The 19,210-nt window shown below is 47.2% G+C and overlaps 1 protein-coding gene across 1 annotated transcript in view; it reads right to left on the reverse strand.

Annotated features, from left to right (window-relative positions):
• Positions 1 to 4,186: 4,186 nt before the first annotated feature.
• The window catches only part of Tekt5 (tektin 5), a 45,365-nt gene continuing 30,341 nt past the window's right edge, over positions 4,187 to 19,210 (reverse strand). The window contains exons 6-7 of the mRNA XM_031362395.1: positions 7,357 to 7,511; positions 4,187 to 4,697 (exon numbers count right to left, since the gene is read on the reverse strand). Coding sequence (XP_031218255.1) covers positions 4,241 to 4,697; positions 7,357 to 7,511 — 612 coding nt within the window. The 3' untranslated portion in view covers positions 4,187 to 4,240. The remainder of the gene's footprint in view (positions 4,698 to 7,356; positions 7,512 to 19,210) is intronic.

The raw sequence follows: 19,210 nt of genomic DNA on the forward strand, positions 1-19,210 counted from the left end.
AAAGTAATTAAAAAATGTGTTTTGTAAAAGAGCCACTGGACTCCTCAGCTAAACAAAGCTGCTTTCTGGGGATGCTCAGGAGGAAGGCCTACAAGAACAGAGCCATCCATTTGGAGTCTCACACAGATATACATTGATTATGAATGGGTCCACAGGAAAGCATGGGTCCGCAGGAAAGCATGGGTCACACAAGAAAGCATGGGTCACACAAGAAAGCATGGGTCCACAGGAAAGCTGACCAAGTCTGTTCCCCATTCCAAATCTTGAGGGTACCGTTCAAGTCCCTTCCTTAAAAAAAATAATAAAATGGTTTATTTTACATATATGAGTGTTTTACCTGCATACATGTATGTGTACCATGTGAGTGCCCGGTGCTCACATGTTCAGAACAGGGGATCAGTTCTCCCTAGAACTAGAGCTACGCTACAAATGGTTGTGAATCACCACGTGGGTGCTGGGAATCAAACCCAGGTCCCCTGGGGGAAAAATGCCCTTAACTGCCAAGCCATCTCTCCAGCCCCTTAAAGTGCCTTCTTGTCTCTACCCCTAGAACTTTGACTTTCCAGAGGGACCAGGCTATTTCTAGATCTTCTCCATGTTTGCTCTTTGAGACATAATCTCATATAAACCAGGCTGGTGTCAGACTCCATTGGTGGCTGATGACTTTGAACTCCCAATTAGTCTGCTTTTTACTGCTGGGAGTAAAAACATACTCCACACCAGGTCACTTGTGGGTTTTTTTGTGTATATGTTTGTGCTTGCATGAATTCATATACACCACATGTCCTCAGAGGCAGAAGAGAAGGACACCAACTCCCTTGGAACTGGAGTTCACAGATACTTGACCCTGGATGTGGGTTTAGGATAAGTACTCTTCAAGGGCAATATGCTCTCTTACCTGGTGAGCAGTCTCTTCAGACCCACCATGCCCAGTTTTAAGCAGTGCTGAAGGATGGAACCCAGGGCTTCATGCATGCATGCATGCCACCAAGTTGACTACATCCCCAGACTCATGGAGTTCAGAGTTCTTACCAAATCCCAGCAAGAAGAGCTTACACAATGTCAGTGGTGACATCTTTGAAGCGGGACAAGAGGAGATCAGGGATCAGTAAGATGTGGGGAAGACTGTGTCAAATGCAAAACTACCAACTCTGTATCATCCAAAGCAAAGAACATGGGTGGAAGGTAACATACAAGAACATGGGTGGAAGGTAACATACAAGAACATGGGTGGAAGGTAACATACAAGCTCTTTCTTTCCCCTGAGGCAGGGCTATACAGCCCTGGAAAGCCAGGAATTGGCTAAACTTTTAAACCAGGCTGACAGGGAAACCTGCCTGCCCCCTTCTCCTGAGTACATGGGCCACCACAACCAGTTCCATTTAAAAAAAAAAAGTCAAATGCACATATATACATATAAATGCAGCCTTCATTATTCAAAAGCCAGCAAGGGCTTTGATGGGTTCTGAAAAGCCTTCTCAGTCTCCATACCATAAGCTTCACTTTTCTCTCTCTCCAAAATCTCCTAGAGTTCTAGCACCAGTTCTGGTCTTCAGGAAAATGCTCACTCACACACACACATGAACACCCACACACACACCCACACACCCTCCTTATAGACTGGTGTGTTTCTTGGAGCCAGCTAGCTGGACAGCATCCCTCCTGAGTCAATTTGGAAAGTGGGCCAGCTGGAAATTCCTCTATGACTTCTCAGGCTGTTCTTGGGCCTAGAACGAGGCCAGCCTTGGGGCTGTCTCTGAGATTTCCTACCATGGGCCCTGTCTGTTGCAGAATCACTACTCTGTTTAACTGTGGTTAGCAGCATGCTGACTTCTGAGAATCATAGTGTGTGTGTGTGCATGTGCACGCACATGCTTGTGTGCATTGGGGTAGTCCACTATCATCTGGGCCTTCTACTGTATTTGGCAGGTGGGTTTGGGGTTCACTCTTCCCACCTTCAATTCAACCACACATCTTACCCTCCGGTGTTAGCTGCCTACCAAATGCAGGACAGAGTCAGTCCTATACATTTGTATCCACTGATGCGGGCTCTTGCTCTTGGCTGAATGAAGTGTTTATGCACACCACTGTGTGTAGGGCTGAGATCCAGAGATGACTGAAGTCTCAGGTACCCTGATTCCTTCTGCTTGGTTTTTTTCCAAATTCATCCAAAACCTCCTAAACATTGGTTTCTCAAAATTGTCACACACAAGCATGGATGATGATGTTTCCACTGTTACCCACGAAAACAGTGGCTTTCAACCTTCCTAATGCTGTGACCCTCTAATACAGTTCCTAATGCTGTGGTACCCCAACCATAACATTATTTTTGTTGCTACTTCATAGCTGTATTTTTGCTACTGTTATGAGTCATAATGTAAATATTTTTGGAGATTAAGTTTTGCCAAAAGGTTCTCCACCCACAGGTTGAGAACCACGGCACTAAAGGGTTCTTTAGAACAGTCTATAGGACACAGCATCAGACTAGAACTCAAGGCATAAGATAAACACACATCTACACTGCTATGCTAAATTTCAGAAAGAATTCATTGGGGGAGCCAAAGGAGGGAAGGTCTCTTCCAGATGTATTGTAAGTGTGTGCAGAAGCCGAAGCTAGCCAGATGGCCCAAAGGGTAAAAGCACTTGCTAGGCAAGTCTGGTGACCTGAGTTCTATCTCCAGGCCTCACAAAGGGTGAAGGAGAAAATGACCTCTACAAAGTTGCCCTCTATCCTATACACACATACACACACACACATACACCCCCCACACATACACACACATACACATATACACACACGCATACACATATACATATACACCCCACACATACACATACATACACATATACACACACATACACATATACACACATGTACACACATACACACATGTACACATGTACACACATACACACATGTACACACATACACACAAACATGTACAGACATACACACATGTACACACACATACACACATGCACACACACATACACACACACATACACACACGTACACACACACACACACACACACACACACCAGCACTTGAAAGGTAGAGACTGGATCAACAAAATTTGAGTCTAGCAACGGCCAAATATCAAGACCTCTATCTCAAAGAACAAAACAATAAAAATTTTTAAAAAGATGAGAGATCCATTTTAACCCAATGGAATGTGAATTCTGGACCAGAAAGAGGAAGTGGATGGAAAAACTGGTGGAATCTCATGAACTCTGGGGTTTAGTTGACAGAAATGTGTGGATATTAACCTCTTAGTTTGACAAATTCTCTATAACATGTATGATGCCAATAATCTGAGAGCTGAGTGTGGTGGTATATAGCCTTTAGTCTCAGCACCTGGGAGGCAGAGGCAGAGGCAGAGGCAGAGGCAGAGGCAGAGGCAGAGGCAGAAGAATCTGTCAGTTCACGATTAGCCCAAGCTACACAATGAGATTCTGTCTCAAGAAAAAGAAAGAAAATTCAGGTACAATGGGTGAGCAGCACCATGAGGATTTATGGACAGTTGGGGTACACCATGTGGATATTGGGAATTAGACTTCAATCCTCTATATGAGCAATATGCATTCTTAGATGCTAAGCCACTTCTCCAGCCTCTGAGAAGCAATCTTTGTTGCCTAGCTTACTCCAGACTAGCAGGCCCGTGAGTGTCCTGGCAATCCTGTTTCTGCCTCCCTTCTAGCGGTAGGAGGGCTGGTTGTAGAGATGTGTACCACCTCATCTAGCATTTTAACATAGGTCCTGGTTATGAAGTTTGAAGAGTCAGCCAAGACTTACCAGCTGAGCCATCTCTGCCCAATTCTGCTACTTTTGCACTAGCCCATAAATCTGAAACGACTGGGAAATGAACCCGGTATCTTTTAAGTATGCTAGACAAGTAAGTCACCACAAAGTCAGAATTCCAGCTCAGATTCTGAATTCTTAAGTGGAGAGGAGGGGAGGGTACGGGAGGGGAGGAGAGGGGAGAGGAGGGAACAGGAGGGGAGGGGAGGGGAGAGGAGAAAGGAACTTTCCTGTGTAGCTGGGGTGCCACAGGTACCAGGCTCTGTCCTTGTGGAATCCTGTCCTACCTCCCAGGACCTCCCACCGAGCTATCCACCTCTGGAACTAGCTCAGAGAGCTTTGATTTACTTCGGTTCTGTATCTTCACATTTTCCTGAAGACAGGAAGGGGAGAAAACGACTCTTTTATTTTCTTTTCAGCCTTTTCCAGCGTTGTGCCATTTAACACACCGGTGCAAAGCAGGAGCCAGGGCAGGAACCAGACACAGAGTGGGAACAGAGCGCGGAGCCTCCACAAGGGGGGGGACCCCCGCAAGAAGCCCCGCCCCCGCAAGAGACCCCGCCCCCGCAAGAGGCGGGGCCTCTACAAAGCGCAGAGCCGCTGCAGGAGGAGGATCCGCCACAGGGGTTGGAACTGACACGAGGGGCGTGGCTGGCGTAAGGGCCTGAGCCAATGCCAGAGCAGGTGTAGCCCGTCAGGCGGGGCGTGCTGGGGAAGGATTTGCGCATGCGCATGCATTTGTCCTTATCAATACATAAGGTGTTGGCTTTGATGGCCAGCTCGTGCTCCAGCCGGGACTTGGTCATTACCAGCAGCTGCAACGTGTCTTGCGTTTCCCGAAGCCTCAGCTTGAGCGTCTGTAGAGTGTCGTCTATAGTGAAGACCTCATTGACGAGCCTGGAGCGGGACAGAGAGAAACCTCCATGACTCTCCTCTCAGCACAGCCACCCCCTATATGGTTGGTAAAGTGCCTGGGGGTGGCCACTGCAGTGCAGTCCTCAGCCCTAGAGGGGAGCACAGGTGGATGAGCACCTCTAGGGGTGGTCACCAAGGCTGACAAAGCATGAAAGAAGAGACAGATGGTACAGAGAGCAGAACCTGTCAATAAGCTAACTACCGGCTTGCCCCCAGGGCCGGCAGTCCCACTCCTGCTTCTCTAAGCTGAACTGAAGAAGGGTGTTCACACCAAGTGCCTGCAACATGGCCCAGAAGAGGGAAAGATAGACTGTGGCATAGTCATTCTGTGAAAAACTATTTGACCATAATCCAAAGGAATATTTATTCTGTTTTGTTTGTCTCTAAGATAGTGTCACTATGCTGGCGATGGTGACATTGTCTCCAACTCTAGTGCTCAAGCTGTCCTGCCTAAGTCACTCAGGCACACCTGGTCGATTATGTGACTTTCTGGTCTTGTCATCCCCTCCCCTCCCCTCACCCCATTTTCTCCCTCCCTTTCTATTCCTTACCCCTCACAGTCCAGAACAACCTCAAATTCTCTACATAGTCAAGGTGAGCAACTTGAAACACCTTGTTCCCCTTCCTTCACATCCCAAGGGCCGACTGAGGTCATAGGCATGGTCCTGCTCTGTCAGGCACACTTTAAATGAGTGTTGGCTACTTAGAAAACATGGTCTCTGCAGGTAACACAGGAACCAGCTTCATTGACATATGAGATCAGGTTACAGTGACTTTTGCTCAGGTCTCTTCCATCAGGAACACACATCCATGCATGCTGTGTTAGCCCCTCTTGACTCATAGGTTCAGTCCTCAGAGAATGATGGCTCCCAACCAATGGGAGCTACCTGGCCTGGAAGAGAGACTGAAAAATGCACCACAGTGGAAAGACCCCCGGAGTGGAGTGTGTACCTCAGAGACCAGAAGGAGATGCATCTGAGGCCACTCCCCATATTGTCTCACACCTTACTCTGCCTCTGCCAAACTTCCCCAAATCCTGGAAGGTCTCTGATGGGGAATCTTTGGAGTAGAAAAAAAAAAAAAAGATGAGAATAAATGGGCCATGTGGAGACCAAGGAGGAAAAGTTGTCCCACAGCAGTGCCAAGAGGAACTCTGAATCGGCCATGCTGTCTGCAAGTGAGAAGCCCGGGAGCTACGTGGGGCTAAAGAGCCCCTAAAATGATTCAGAAACTGATATTTAAAAAAGCCCTCTGTGCACTCAATTCATGGTCTACTTTTTAAATTAAATTTTAAAAACGTTTAAAGGACAAAGTCTTATGCAGCCTAGGCTGGCCTCAAACTCTGTGTAGCCAACTGTGGAAGGGTGTCCTGTAACCTGATCTCATGACCCTGAACTCCTGGTTCTCCTTGCTCTACCTCCTGTGTGCTTCTGTGAGTCTGTGCTTCTGTGCGGTTTCTGAGGTGCTAGGAACCAACTCAGTACCTCATTCATTCTAGGCAAGCACTTTACCAATAGAGCTACATCTCTGTCCCCATTCAATTCAAGTTAAGTTTAAGAGGATGAGGATATGGGTCAGTTGGTAGAGTGTTTGTCTTGCATGTGTAGGGCCCTGTGTTCGATCCTCAGTTCTACATGAAAAGGAAAGTAAGCAGTGAAGGAAGCAGGAAACAAAGAAAAAGAGGCCAAGCATAGATTGGTGGTTGACAAAGCGAGGAGCTCCAGGATTGTGCCAGCCATTAGATGCCAGAGAGAGACAGGACCCATCCTGCCCTATGCATCTGAGCCCCCTTGCTGGAGACACATAAGCTTTCCATCCCTCTCTTGAAGCAAGTCCACTTAACTATCCGGTAGTGACTTGGGCTCTTTGCAAGGAAGAGGTAGCAATGAACAGGGATGTAAGCAGGTACCTCCTCTTCCATCAGATCCTGTGGTGAGATTTGCTGAAGAAATGGAGGGGCCAGGACTGTGGTCTCTCCTAACAGCTAAGGTCTCTTTGGCCTTTTAGAGGAAGCAGGAGGGCTTCCTGAGCAGGGAAGCTCTAGAGAGAGACAGGGTGGAACCCAGAGCTCCTAAACCTTCAATCCAGCTCACAGCTGAGCTCTGGGACTGAGTGTCCTGAGTCATGCAGGGCCTGGTTCTCAGACGGAGTGTTCCTGCTGTGACCATCCAGGCAGGACTGAAAGTTCTTTCCCATCCCCGCCCCAAGGGGTCTCATGATGGAAAGGAAAGGGCTGGAGACAGCAATCAGGAGACTTCAAATTCTAATAATCTGCTAGACCACCTTTCAGGAGAAACAGGAGCTCAGGCAGTGATGGGTGAGACCAGGGCTGCTGTGCAGTCCTCCTGTCCTTTATTTGAACCTGAATCTCATGTGAGGACCTGAGGATGCACTGGGAGGTGTTGGAGCTGGGCCTCTGTATGAGTTCCTTTCCCCAATGTGGCCACACTGCATAATCTCCTGCCCATGCTTCTCAGTTGCTTATCTAATTGGCCTGTTAAGGACAAGTAGACAAACCTAGCCTGTTAGAACTGCCAGGAAGAGCCCAGGCTCCAAAACCTACAACTCCAGTAACAGTGGAGCCTCCGAGACCCACCCTTCTCTTCCCGGGTCCCAGTAGTCTCTTCCCGCTCCAACTCACCTGAACTGTGGCACGTCCCTGCAGAGCTCCACGTTGGGCCGTCGGGTCCTGCATGCTAGCCTGGTCTGGGCCACTTTCAGTGGGCATTCCTTGGCCGCAATGGCTCTCTCCAGCAACATGATGGTATTCTCTGCTTGAAAGATCTCCTGCAGTATCTGTGGGAGTGAGGAAACTGTCACAGCCTGCCAGAAAGTTGTCACTCCTCCTCGTGGGGAAGGCAGGCAGGGAACTCAAGTCACGTCAGGGGCCTCTAGTCTAACTTTTCCCACTCCAGAACACCTGTGGGACAAGGAATGTGACTTGGCTGACCTTTGGAAACTACTACCATTCCTGCTCGTCACCATGACACTGACTGCTGGGCTGGGCCAGCATCAAGAGTAACTTTGGGTTTGAACCTCTGCTGGAGGAAGGCAACCATTGTTTAGTGGGAAGAGAAGAAGGGAGGAGAGGAGGGAGGGAGGGGGAGAAAGGAGGAAGAAAAAGGAAAAAGAAAAGAAAAGGAAGTAAGGAGAGAAGGAGGAAGGGAGAAAAAGTGTGTGAGTGTGTGTTTGGTTTTGTATGTGTGTCTATGTGTGGTGAGTGTATGTGTGTGTGTCTATGTGTGAGTGTGTCTCTCTGTGTGTGGTGTGAGTGTGTGAATGTGTATATGAGTGTGTGCATTTGGTTGTGTGAGTGTGTGTGTATGGTGTGGTTGTGTGTGTGTTGGAGGGTATTATCTAATATCTATTCATAGAAATTACATTCCAATGTAATGCTGACATTGTTCCACTCTATGGAAATGTGATCGTAGCAGAGGCAGGAGGGAACCTGCTGGGATGAGAAGTGTTCCATGTCAGAGGTGTGAGGCTGGGAAAATCTTAAAATTCATTGGGCCGTATGTAATATATATATATACCTCAGTAGAAGAGCAGAAGAAAGTCTGGACTGGAGCTCAGTGGCAGAGCGCTTGCCCAGCATGAATGAGAAAATGAGAGAAAGATCACACAGGAACAGGTCAGTGATGACTTGACATTTGTCCTGAGAACATGGAAGTCATCATGTGTCTTTCTATACTTTTATGTGTTTGAAATTTTCTATAATAAAGAATAAAAGAACTGGAAATGTTCATGCAAAGCCAGGCCTCCATCCTCAGTAACAGCACATTCCTGCAGCCCAAGCACTCAGGAGATGGAGGCAAGGAGATCCGAATTCAAGGACATGCTTAGCTACAAAGTAACTCTGAGACCAGCCTGGCTACGTTAGACCTTGTTTCAAAAATTAATGCACAAATAAAAATAACAAGTATGTCAATAAAGAATAGGCACATTCGGCTGATCTGTTGTTGCTGAAGGGACCTGGCCTTGCCCCTGGCCATCCCTACCTTTGCTCAGGGTTGAGTGGATGGTAGTACCTGGCATTACCACACTGCTCTCTCCAGGCTCAGGCACTCTCCAGGCTCAGGCATGCAGCAGCCTGGGTCCCGTGAGAAGGCTCTTTGTAGATGGTTGTGCTGATACCCACTCCAGCCCTGGAATTACCCAGCACCAAAGATGCACACATCCTACTCCTGCCATGCCTAAAAGCAATGCTCTCCATGATGGCTTGATTTCTAGAATCTTCTGCAATTATCCATCACCACAAAGAGTTCAATTTCATATAGCCAAAGATTAAAGAATGCTTGAAGAAAAAAAAATGCACCACTAGGCTCAACTACAACATTGTTTGACTCTGCTTGATCCAGTTTTACTGTAAGTAGATGTTGGCTTTGTGTGCTACCAAGTTGAAATTAGACCCAACTCTCAAAAGGGCTGTTTATTATTCCTACTCTGCCAGTCTAATGAGTGAGGAGCATAAAAGCCAGAGAAATCATTAGTACTGCTGGGAATGTCCCATCACTCAGAGTGTGGAGACTAGAAGGACAGAGGGAACCAAGAGTAGGAGCCAACGTCATCCTAAGAGTGGCCAGCTAAAGCACAGGATACCTGGTTACATCTGAATTCCAGAGTCACTGAGTGTGTCCAAAGTGCAAAGTGCAAAGTGCAAAGTGTGTGTGTGTGTGTGTGCATATATATTCTATATATATATATCCTCTCAGTATGCTGGCTGGTGAAGGTGGGACATTTGGAAATTGAATAGGTCATGATGTGGGGACCATTCCATCATGTAAGAAACATGAAATCAACAATTTTCTAATCCAGAGGTCTCTCTGATACTGGAGACTTCCAGCCTCACAAACCTGAATTTCATTGTTTGGGTGTGATTCTGCTGTTTGTTTGTCTGTTTTTTTTTTTTTTTAATAGTCTTACTGTGTACTCTGGGCTAGCCTGGAGCCCATACATAGCCCTCTGGTTTTAGCCTCTAAAAAGTTGGGACTAACAAGCATGTGCCATTGTACCTAAGTAAAACCTATTGTTTATAAAGTCTCCAGTCTGTGCTATTTATAACAGCCCAAACAAACCAAGACATACCTCAGTTACTGCATATCACATGCTGAAACTCAAAAATGACATAATCTGATGTTCAGGTATAATAGGGTGTCCGGCCTGTGTTTTCATTTGCTCAATTCAAGAAGCACATCCAGTACATGAACTAAATGAATGACAGTGAGTGTCAAAGTCTAGACTTGCTGCCGTGACTCCCTCTTCTCTATTTTATTATAAGCAAGGTTCACCTCTGGCTCATGAACCTCATGTATAACCTCTCCAGTGCTGGACACAGGCATATGCGTGCTGCTACGCAGGTCTTCCTTACTGATTTTTGTTTTTAAAGACAATTCCACTATATATAACCCAGGCTTCCCTCAAACTCAAGACAATCCTCCTGCCCCAGCCTTCAGAGAACTGGGATACCTGGCCCATAAACTGTCACTTCTAAATAAATTATTAAAGATTGAGGTGACTATAAACTGAGGTACACAGTGTTAGCTGTGTAGATGGGTATGGTAAAGTGGCCGAGAGTGAGAGAATCTGAGACTTCTTTTCATGTGTACATAAATAAGGCAGGGATGGAGCTGGATGGACTTGCATTCGCGGTGACATAGGGACAAGGGGGTGAGGACAGGAGAGTGTGGGATCGCTTTCCTCTTGTTCCCTCTTGTCCTTCTCCAGGCTCCAGGCTGGAGCCCTCTGCTGCTAATTCCAGCACACTCCTTTGCCCCTCCTTGCTGCATATCTTGATCAGACCTGTCTGTGGGGTTTCCAGAACATTGGGGGATTCCAGAACCTTCTGCTACAGCCCACTGATGATTCATACCCAGGGCACATCTGCCCAGGCCCAGGTGGGTGTTTCTGTTGCCAAAAAAAAAAATAATGTTCTTTCCCCACAGCCTCTTATCTAGCCTGTTCCTCAAAGCCCGGGTTGTCTCCATCCAAAAGAAGACGAAAAGCTCCCCAAGTTCCACTGAGATACAACCCCTGGAAGCCCTGGAAGCCCTGGAAGCCTGCGTGTCTCCAGAATCCCCAGTGGGGGATCCAGTCTCTGAAAGACTGTGGACCGTGATCCTGATAGGCTGTAAGACAAACAACAGAGCACTGGCCAGGGCCTGGGCCTTCCTGAGACAGCAGGGCCATCACCCTGAGCAGGAGGGCCATCACCCTGAGCAGGAGGGCCTCACCCTGAGCAGGAGAGCATCCTGGATTGGCCTTCCTGGAGAGCAAAGTGCTTCTGTCAGGCTTGTGTCACAACAGCAGCCAATCCCCTGTGAGATCATTACTAACCCAAGCATGTAGATAGCATGTGTGTTGGTAATGGCACAGTAAATGAAGAGCCACATAGCAATAATCAAAACTGGTGTCCAGAAATGCAGAGCACGTTGCTAATGGTACCACAGAGCGTATAAAGATGGGAGCCAGGAGCTTCACATGAACAATGTGTGCCAAGAGCTCACACAAAAGATAAACTCATCCTCTTTATCAGGACCAAAGGAAAAAAACAGAAAGCTCTCAGTCCTAAGAGTTTCTTAGGACTTGGGTTGGGTCACATTTCTGTCATTCCAGCATTCCTGATGTACAAGTGGGAGAATTATTCTCAGTGAGGCTAACCTGGGCCACATGAGACCCTGACTCAAATTAATTAATTAAATTAATTTGGCGGGTAAAAGCACTTGTCACTGTGCCTGATGGTGGCTTCAGTTCTAGCCCCGAGACCCTCACACTGGACAGAGGGAATTTGCTCTCTGAGTCCTCTGATCTCTACACACGCACCATCCCATGCACACACACACACACACACACACACACACACACACACACACACACACACGCGCGCGCGCACTAAAATACATGTAAATGAAAGTTTCCCTTTAAAAAGAATCTACAGTTCAAGGGGGGCATACTATCTAATAGTAAAAGTCAATGTTCCAGAGATTCTTTGGCTCTGCCCCACTGAGGTTCTGACTCTGTGGCTGGGAGACTTCTCAGAACCCTTGGTGACTTGGTCACAGAAGCCCCTGTCTGATTTAGAAGTGCAGAACCACGGAGTGTATGTGTGTGTGTGTGTGTGTGTGTGTGTGAGAGAGAGAGAGAGAGAGAGAGAGAGAGAGAGAGAGAGAGAGAGAGAGAGAGATAAGTAGGTAAACTGAGAGGCTCTTCAGCAGGAAGGGGCTGGGTTAATTACTTTGTTGCTGGTGGAGATGTGGAGCTTAGCCTAGGCTGTCTGTCCCAGCAAGGAGTCCCAAGCAGGGTAGAGTTTTCTAATATCTGTGCATGGGACCCCACAGGCACTTCCCACAAGTGAACTGGCCCCACCCCAGGCTTCCAAGCTTCTGGGAGAAATGTACTGACAATTATGAAACTGGACCCTCAGCTCCAGCCCGAGTTGTGCTCTTTCTCCTGTGGCTCAGACTCTCCAGGCACCTAGGCAGGAAGCAGGGAACCCAAGAGGTCTCTAGATAGGAGAGCCTGGGCAAGTGGGCACATGCTCCTGAATGCAGAGCCGCAAGTTCCAAGATCTTACTAAACGCATGTAACATGTATATGTGTACCCACAAACACTCTTCCTCCTTTGAAGCCACCCCGACCTGTTCTCAGAGCTGTTACACATTTGTATCAAATGCAGCAGGTTGCAGGGCATGATGGCACCCATCCGCAGTCTCAGTACTCCAGAGGATCACAAGTCCAAGTCCTGACTGGACTAAGCTCTGAAAGCTGTTCTCAACAAGAACAAAGAGGCATACGTAAGCAGGCATTTATCACATAGAGGGCCTGTAATTTACAGGAGTTGTCCCCTCTGTTTAAAGGACCCCTTCTCAGATGCGGGCAGGCTCCCTTCATACACCTCCTCAGGCTGTGGCTAATACACCTAGGCAGCATCAGTTGCACCTCATTAAACAATGCTTCAGAACTTTAGCCAATGTGTAAGTCTCTTTTTTTGAGACACAGACATGGCAAGGCCTACTCGAGTTTATAGCCACTCAGAGCAGAGGTGGATGCCCTCTGGAGAACAGTTCTCTTTCTGGACTAACACCCTGCCTTGTTATACTGCACACTCAAGCAAGGGCGTGTGTGTGTGCGCGCACACACACACACACACACACACACACACACACAGAGCTAACTGGCACCTTGACCCAGGCTCTGAGGGGTTATACTGCACACACACACACACACACACACACACACACACACACACACACACACACACGCAGAGCTAGCTGGCATCTTGGCTCAGGCTCTGAGGGGTTCCCCTGGAATGTTCATTTTTCTCTTCCCACAAAGCTCAGGGAAACAAGCTCCAGGGCACAGTTTGGCTCATCCCAGAGCCTGGGCGGGACCTCTGGGGATTGGACCCAGGGGTCACCCCATGGGAGGAGTCTTGGCACACTGGATCAGGCAGCTGCCAAGCTTTCTCTGCCCTGGCTGGGAGTGGTTGGGAAAGGGTGGCATGCGAGAGAGGATTCCTTCTTCACTCCTCTGCATCCCCATAAGGCAGGGTTCCTGCCACTCAAAATAAGGAGCCCCAGCAGGGTGTGTCTGAAGCTTCCCCAGCCCTACACATCAGAGAACAGATCACTCCATCTCCCTAAAACTGCAGTGTTGGAGTCACACACACTCCATAGCTCAGCTACTGTTCTTATTTGCTGTGTGACCTGAGTTCCCCAGCCTCTCTGAGCCTAATGCAATCTGTACTCCATGTTTGCAGAGCCCTTCCTAGTTGCCAGATGTGTTTTCTTTCCTTTGCTGGATTAGCAGAATTACCACAGCCCACTAAGGTGTCGCTATGAGGGCTGAATGAGATGGCAGTCAACTCCTACATTGGTGGTTAATTCTTACTACATTGGTGGTTAACTTTTACATTAGTGGCTTTGGATGGTTCAGAGAGCTGGTGAAGACGTCACAGGATATGTCTGTGAGTGGATGCTCAAGAGTTCCGTCAGGATGGATGGTCTCAGTGGGCATGCCCAGTGTGAGTGGCCCTCATCTCATCCATCACAGCCCGAGTTGCATCAAAGTACAAAGAAAGGGGGGCTTCTGCCTCCTGAGCTCTGAGGCACACGCCTGCCTTCTCCACAGCCCCTTGCTTTGAGAGTCAAGTAGGGATTTTCACTGGTGGCATAAACCCACTGCTTGCTTGTAGGGGAATAAGATATGGTTGACTCTGAGCTAAATGTCAAGTGACCATGGACTGGGGACCATGAGTTCCAGTTGCACGGTGGGAAGGGGACTTTTCATAGTCACAGGATAAAACAGTCACACGGGCTTTACCTTTGCCAAACTTACTGTTGGGGACACCAGGTTGGCAGGTCACAGCAGCACGGGAAACCTTCCTGTAGGTTACAGGGACTGCCTGATGACCACCTTGGCCTCAGGGCTGGTAGAAGCTAGAAAGTTGCTTGGCTGGACCATTCCAAAAGTTCTACCTACCCACTACAGAGATGTTAGGTCAGACAAGAGGGGTTTAAAGATAGTCCAAGATAATCTGTCTCTGGTCTGCAACTTTACAATCACAAAGCTCTAATCAGCTATCAATCTCTAAGAATCCTAACACTGTGTTCTGGGAACTCCAATTCAAGTCATCTTTATCCTGGGGACAAGCTAACCACCAGTGTTCCTGGGTATCTTCTCTTTTCTTCTCCCTCTTTCCTTTTAAATTTTATTTACGAGGACTGGGGCGGCGCTGGTGTGAACCATGGCACAAATCAACAGGGAAGTCAGAAGACAACTTCTGGAAGCCAGTTCTCTCCTCCCCCCATGAGATCTCAGAACAGAACTCAGCCTGTGGGGCTTACCCAGGGAGTGTTTTTGCCCACTGAGCCATCTCTCTGGCCTTCCTTTTTTGAGATAGCATCTCAACTCTGTAGCCCTAAGATGGCCTAGAACTCAGGGATCCTCTGGCCTCAGTCTTCCAAGTACCGATGCATACTGTATGTGTCACCATATCTGCTATACATTATAAGTCTTCAAGTCCACCTCTTCCAGATGACTCAACTTGGCGTTTGTAGTATGCGGGCTGCCAGACTATGTGGAGATGGGTGTGGCTGTGTTGTAATAAAACTTTACATATACAACCTGGTAGGGGCCAGAATTTAGCCCTAGGCCTGTTAGTCTGTAACTTACTACAAACCATCACAAACCAAGTCATGACCCCTCAGTGCTACAACGTTGCTACTCCTCAGGCTTCTGGGATTCAGAGAAAAGCTACTCTAGAGCCAAGGTTTTTCATCCTAATGCTGCGACCCTTTAGTACAACCTCTCATGCCGTGGTGACCTCCATCTACAACATCATTTTTGTTGCTACTTCATAACTACATAACTTCAATAACTTCATAACTACAATGTTTCTACTGTTAAGACTCATAATGTAAACATTTTTGGAGATAGAGGTTTGCAAAGAGGTCATGACCCACAGGTTGAGAACCATTGCTTTAGCGCCTTGCTACTCAAAACGTGGGCCAGCGGCCATTGAAGTATGAGAACTTGCTGGAGAGAGAGAGAGTCTTGTCCCAGCCTAGCCCTGCTGTCTGGCTCTGCTAACAAGGTTCTCAGGAGATTTTCCTGCATGTTCAAGGACAACAACCTGGGGCTGATGTGTGGTTTGAGGCCAATCTCTGGTTAAGTTTGCAAGACAGAGGGACATGGCTGGGAACCAGAGGACCCACAACATCGCATCATGGCAAGGACAGAAGCAGGTAGAGTAAGAGGACAACTGACAGGTGGAGCTGGGAAGGGAGAAGGGTGGGGCTGGGATCAGCATGACTGCAGCTTGCCTACCCAGCAAAATCCTAATGAACCTTCTAGAAAAGAGGTCTTGGAGCCGACAAACGGCACCTAAACAGGCACCACCTCTACTATGTGTGGTCTCTGGCAAATTGTGAACTTCTCCCAGCCTCAGTTTCTCCATCTGTACCTTGGCCACAGTGACAAGGCTAAGGAGTCTCTGCTTTCTCACTCTGTTCCCAGCAGAAAGAACCACTTGCCCCCCAATAGGTCTCCTGTCAACAAGTGGCTGGAGTTCAATGGCTCACAGAGTGCTTGCAGAGTGTGCACAAAGTCCCGGGTTCCATCTTGGCACTGGGACAGTGACTAGCACTGTACAGTGTGGGAGGCAGTAATCCCTGACAGCCCCAGACAAAAGGACTTTACTGGGTAGACAAGCAGGCTGCTCTTCCCAGCTGGAACACAGACCAGGATGATGACTTTGGGGGTGGGGGGGATGAGGACGTGGCAGAACTGCCTGCCTGCATCTTGTCAGTGACAGCAGAGCAAGCCTACGAGGCCAGGAACTGTCAATGTGGACAGAGGAGTGGATTTAGCTCCAGCTGGCAGTCACTTTCTCCAGCTTTGTGCAACCTCGCAAATTTATTGTTTTCTGATTTGCACAAACCTGGGTTTCCAAGGAGATCCTGCTTTGATCTAAACAGACTTTCCAGCTTCAGAAAGGGGCAAGGTGCCTGGAATACTGTTCGCGGAGGGAGGTCAATAGTGGGATATTTTTCAATTTCACCCAAGGCCCAGGAGCAAAAAGTGGAGAGAGAAGCGCTCAGGAATCTGAACAGGAACTCAGGACATGGAAGATCCTGTACCAGGATCCTCCTATCAAGCTCTAAAATGTGGGCACTGAGGGGTGAGGGAGGGAGGTGGCTCAGTGGGTAAGAGCACTTGATGCATAAGAACAAGGATCTGAGCTCAAATCCTCAAGGAACACAGGAAAAGCTGGGTGTGGTCCTGTGCCCCTGTACACACGCACACACCCTTTGTGCTGAGAGGAGCAGAGACAGAAGGATCTCTGAGATTTGCTGGCTGTCAACCCTGTACTACAATCAGAGAGAGACCTTGTCTCAGGGGGAAACAGTGGGGATGATAGGGCAGGATGACAAGATAAAATGCCTTGCAGCAGGAATAAATTTGGGTTGTAAATGATTGCTCAGACATGTAGATGCCAAGCAAGCCCTAAGGAGCACTGCCAGAGGAGAACAAAAGTCAGTTGTTAACAGACAGCCTCCAGCAGGGAACCCGAAATCCCTGCTAGACTTTGGGAATGATTTGGGGTGGGGACCTACAGGATGGTTTAGCAGGTAAAGGTGCTTGCAGCCAAGCCTGAGGACCTGCATGGTGGAAGGAAAGAATGGACTTCTACAGTTTTTCACTGACTTCCACAAATGAGCTATGGTGCCTCCTCAAACAAATCACTGTAAAAATAAAACTGAAATGGAGCAGCGCCTCTCCATGGCTCTTGCCTCAGCTCCTGCCTCCAAGTTCCTGCCCTGTTTGTGTTCCTGTCCTCACTTCCTTCAATGAGAGCCTGGAAGCGAGTGACTGCAGATCCACAGCCCTCTCTGCCCTTTCCCCACAAGCAGAGAGCTTGCCTCCAGGGAGTGCTCCAACCCAGGGACTAGGGTTAGATCACCATTTTCTCTCCCTGACTTCCTATGGCGGAACCAGCTGGGAGGCACAGGCCTCACAAATGGCAACCGGGACAGGATCCTTTCTACCTCAGACTATATCTAGGAGAGACAGCAGATCCACAGCTCTCTCTTCACCTTTCCCACAAGCGGAGATCCTGTCTCCAAGGTGTGCTCTGACCCCAGGACTCAGGAGGGATGACTGATCCACAGCCATCTGGACATGGGTTTTACCAGAGGAGAGCTGATCTCCCAGAAATGCTGACACAGGCTTACAGACCCACAGGAGGAACAAGCTCCAGGCAGAGACAGCAAGAACATCTAACACCAGAGATCAACAGATGGCAAAAGGTAAACACAAGAATCTTACCAACAGAAACCAAGATTACTTGGCTTCATCAGAACCTAGTACTCCTACCACAGCAAGTCCTGGATTTCCCAAAACACCGGAAAAGCAAGATTTCGATCTAAAATCATATCTCACGATGGTGATAGAGGAATTTAAGAAGGACATGAATAACTCCCTTAAAGAAATACAGGAGAACACAGGTAAAGAGGTACAAGCCCTTAGAGAGGAAACACAAAAATCCCTTAAAGAATTACAGGAGGACACAAGTAAACAAGTAGAAGCCCTTAAAGAGGAAACACAAAAATCCCTTAAAAAAATTACAGAAAAGCACAACCAAACAGGTGAAGGAATTGAACAAAACCATTCCGGACCTAAAAATGGAAGTAGAAACAGTTAAAAAAATCACAAAGAGAGACAACTCTGGAGATAGAAATCTTAGGAAAGAAGTCAGGAATCATAAATGCAAGCATCACCAACAGAATACAAGAGATAGAAGAGAGAATCTCTGCTGCAGAAGATACCATAGAAAACATTGACACAACAGTCAAAGAAAACACAAAATGCAAAAAGTTCCTGACCCAAAATATCCAGAAAATCCAGGACAAAATGAGAAGACCAAACCCTAAGGATAATAGGTATAGAAGAGAGTGAAGACCTTCAACTTAAAGGGTCAGTAAATATCTTCAACAAAATTATAGAAGAAAACTTCCCTAACCTAAAGAAAGAGATGCCCATGAACATACAAGAAGCCTATAGAACTCCAAATAGACTGGACCAGAAAAGAAATTCCTCCCGTCACATAATAATCAAAACACCAAATGCACTAAACAAAGAAAGAATTTTAAAAGCAGTAAGGGAAAAAAGGCAAGTAACATATAAAGGCAGACCTATCAAAATTACATCAGACTTCTCCCCAGAGACAATGAAAGCTAGAAGATCCTGGGCAGATGTCATACAGACCCTAGCAGAACACAAATGCCAGCCCAGGCTACTATACCCAGCAAAACTCTCAATTACTGTAGATGGAAAAACCAAAGTATTCCATGACAAAACTAAATTTATTTCCACAAATCCACTGCTTCAAAGGGTAATAAATGGAAAACTCCAACACAAGGAGGGGAACTACATCCTAAAAAAGCAAAAAAGTAACTTCCAAAAAAACTAAAAGAAGATAGCCACATGAACAGAATTCCAACTCTAACAACAAAAATAATAGGAAGCAACAATAACATTCCCTTAATATCAGTGGACTCAGTTCCCCAATAAAAAGGCATAGACTATCAGACTGGGTACATAAACAGGACCCAACATTTTGTTGCATACAGGAAACCCACCTCAGTGACAAAGACAGACACTACCTAAGGATAAAAGGCTGGAAAACAATTTTCCAAGCCAATGGTCCCAAGAAAAAAGCTGGAGTAGTCATTATAATATCAAATAAAATTGACTTTCACCCTAAAGTGATCAAAAAAGATGAGGGACACTTCATACTCATCAAAGGTATGATCTACCAAGATGAACTCTCAGTTCTGAACCTCTATGCTCCAAATGCAAGGGTATCTACATTCATAAAAGAAACTTTTCTAAAGCTCAAAGCACATATTACACCACACACAATAATAGTGGGAGATTTCAGCACCCCACTCTCTGCAATGGACAGATCATGGAAACAGAAACTAAACAAAGAC

The sequence above is a fragment of the Mastomys coucha genome, unplaced genomic scaffold (assembly GCF_008632895.1).
Source record: "Mastomys coucha isolate ucsf_1 unplaced genomic scaffold, UCSF_Mcou_1 pScaffold12, whole genome shotgun sequence".
Lineage (NCBI taxonomy): Eukaryota > Metazoa > Chordata > Mammalia > Rodentia > Muridae > Mastomys > Mastomys coucha.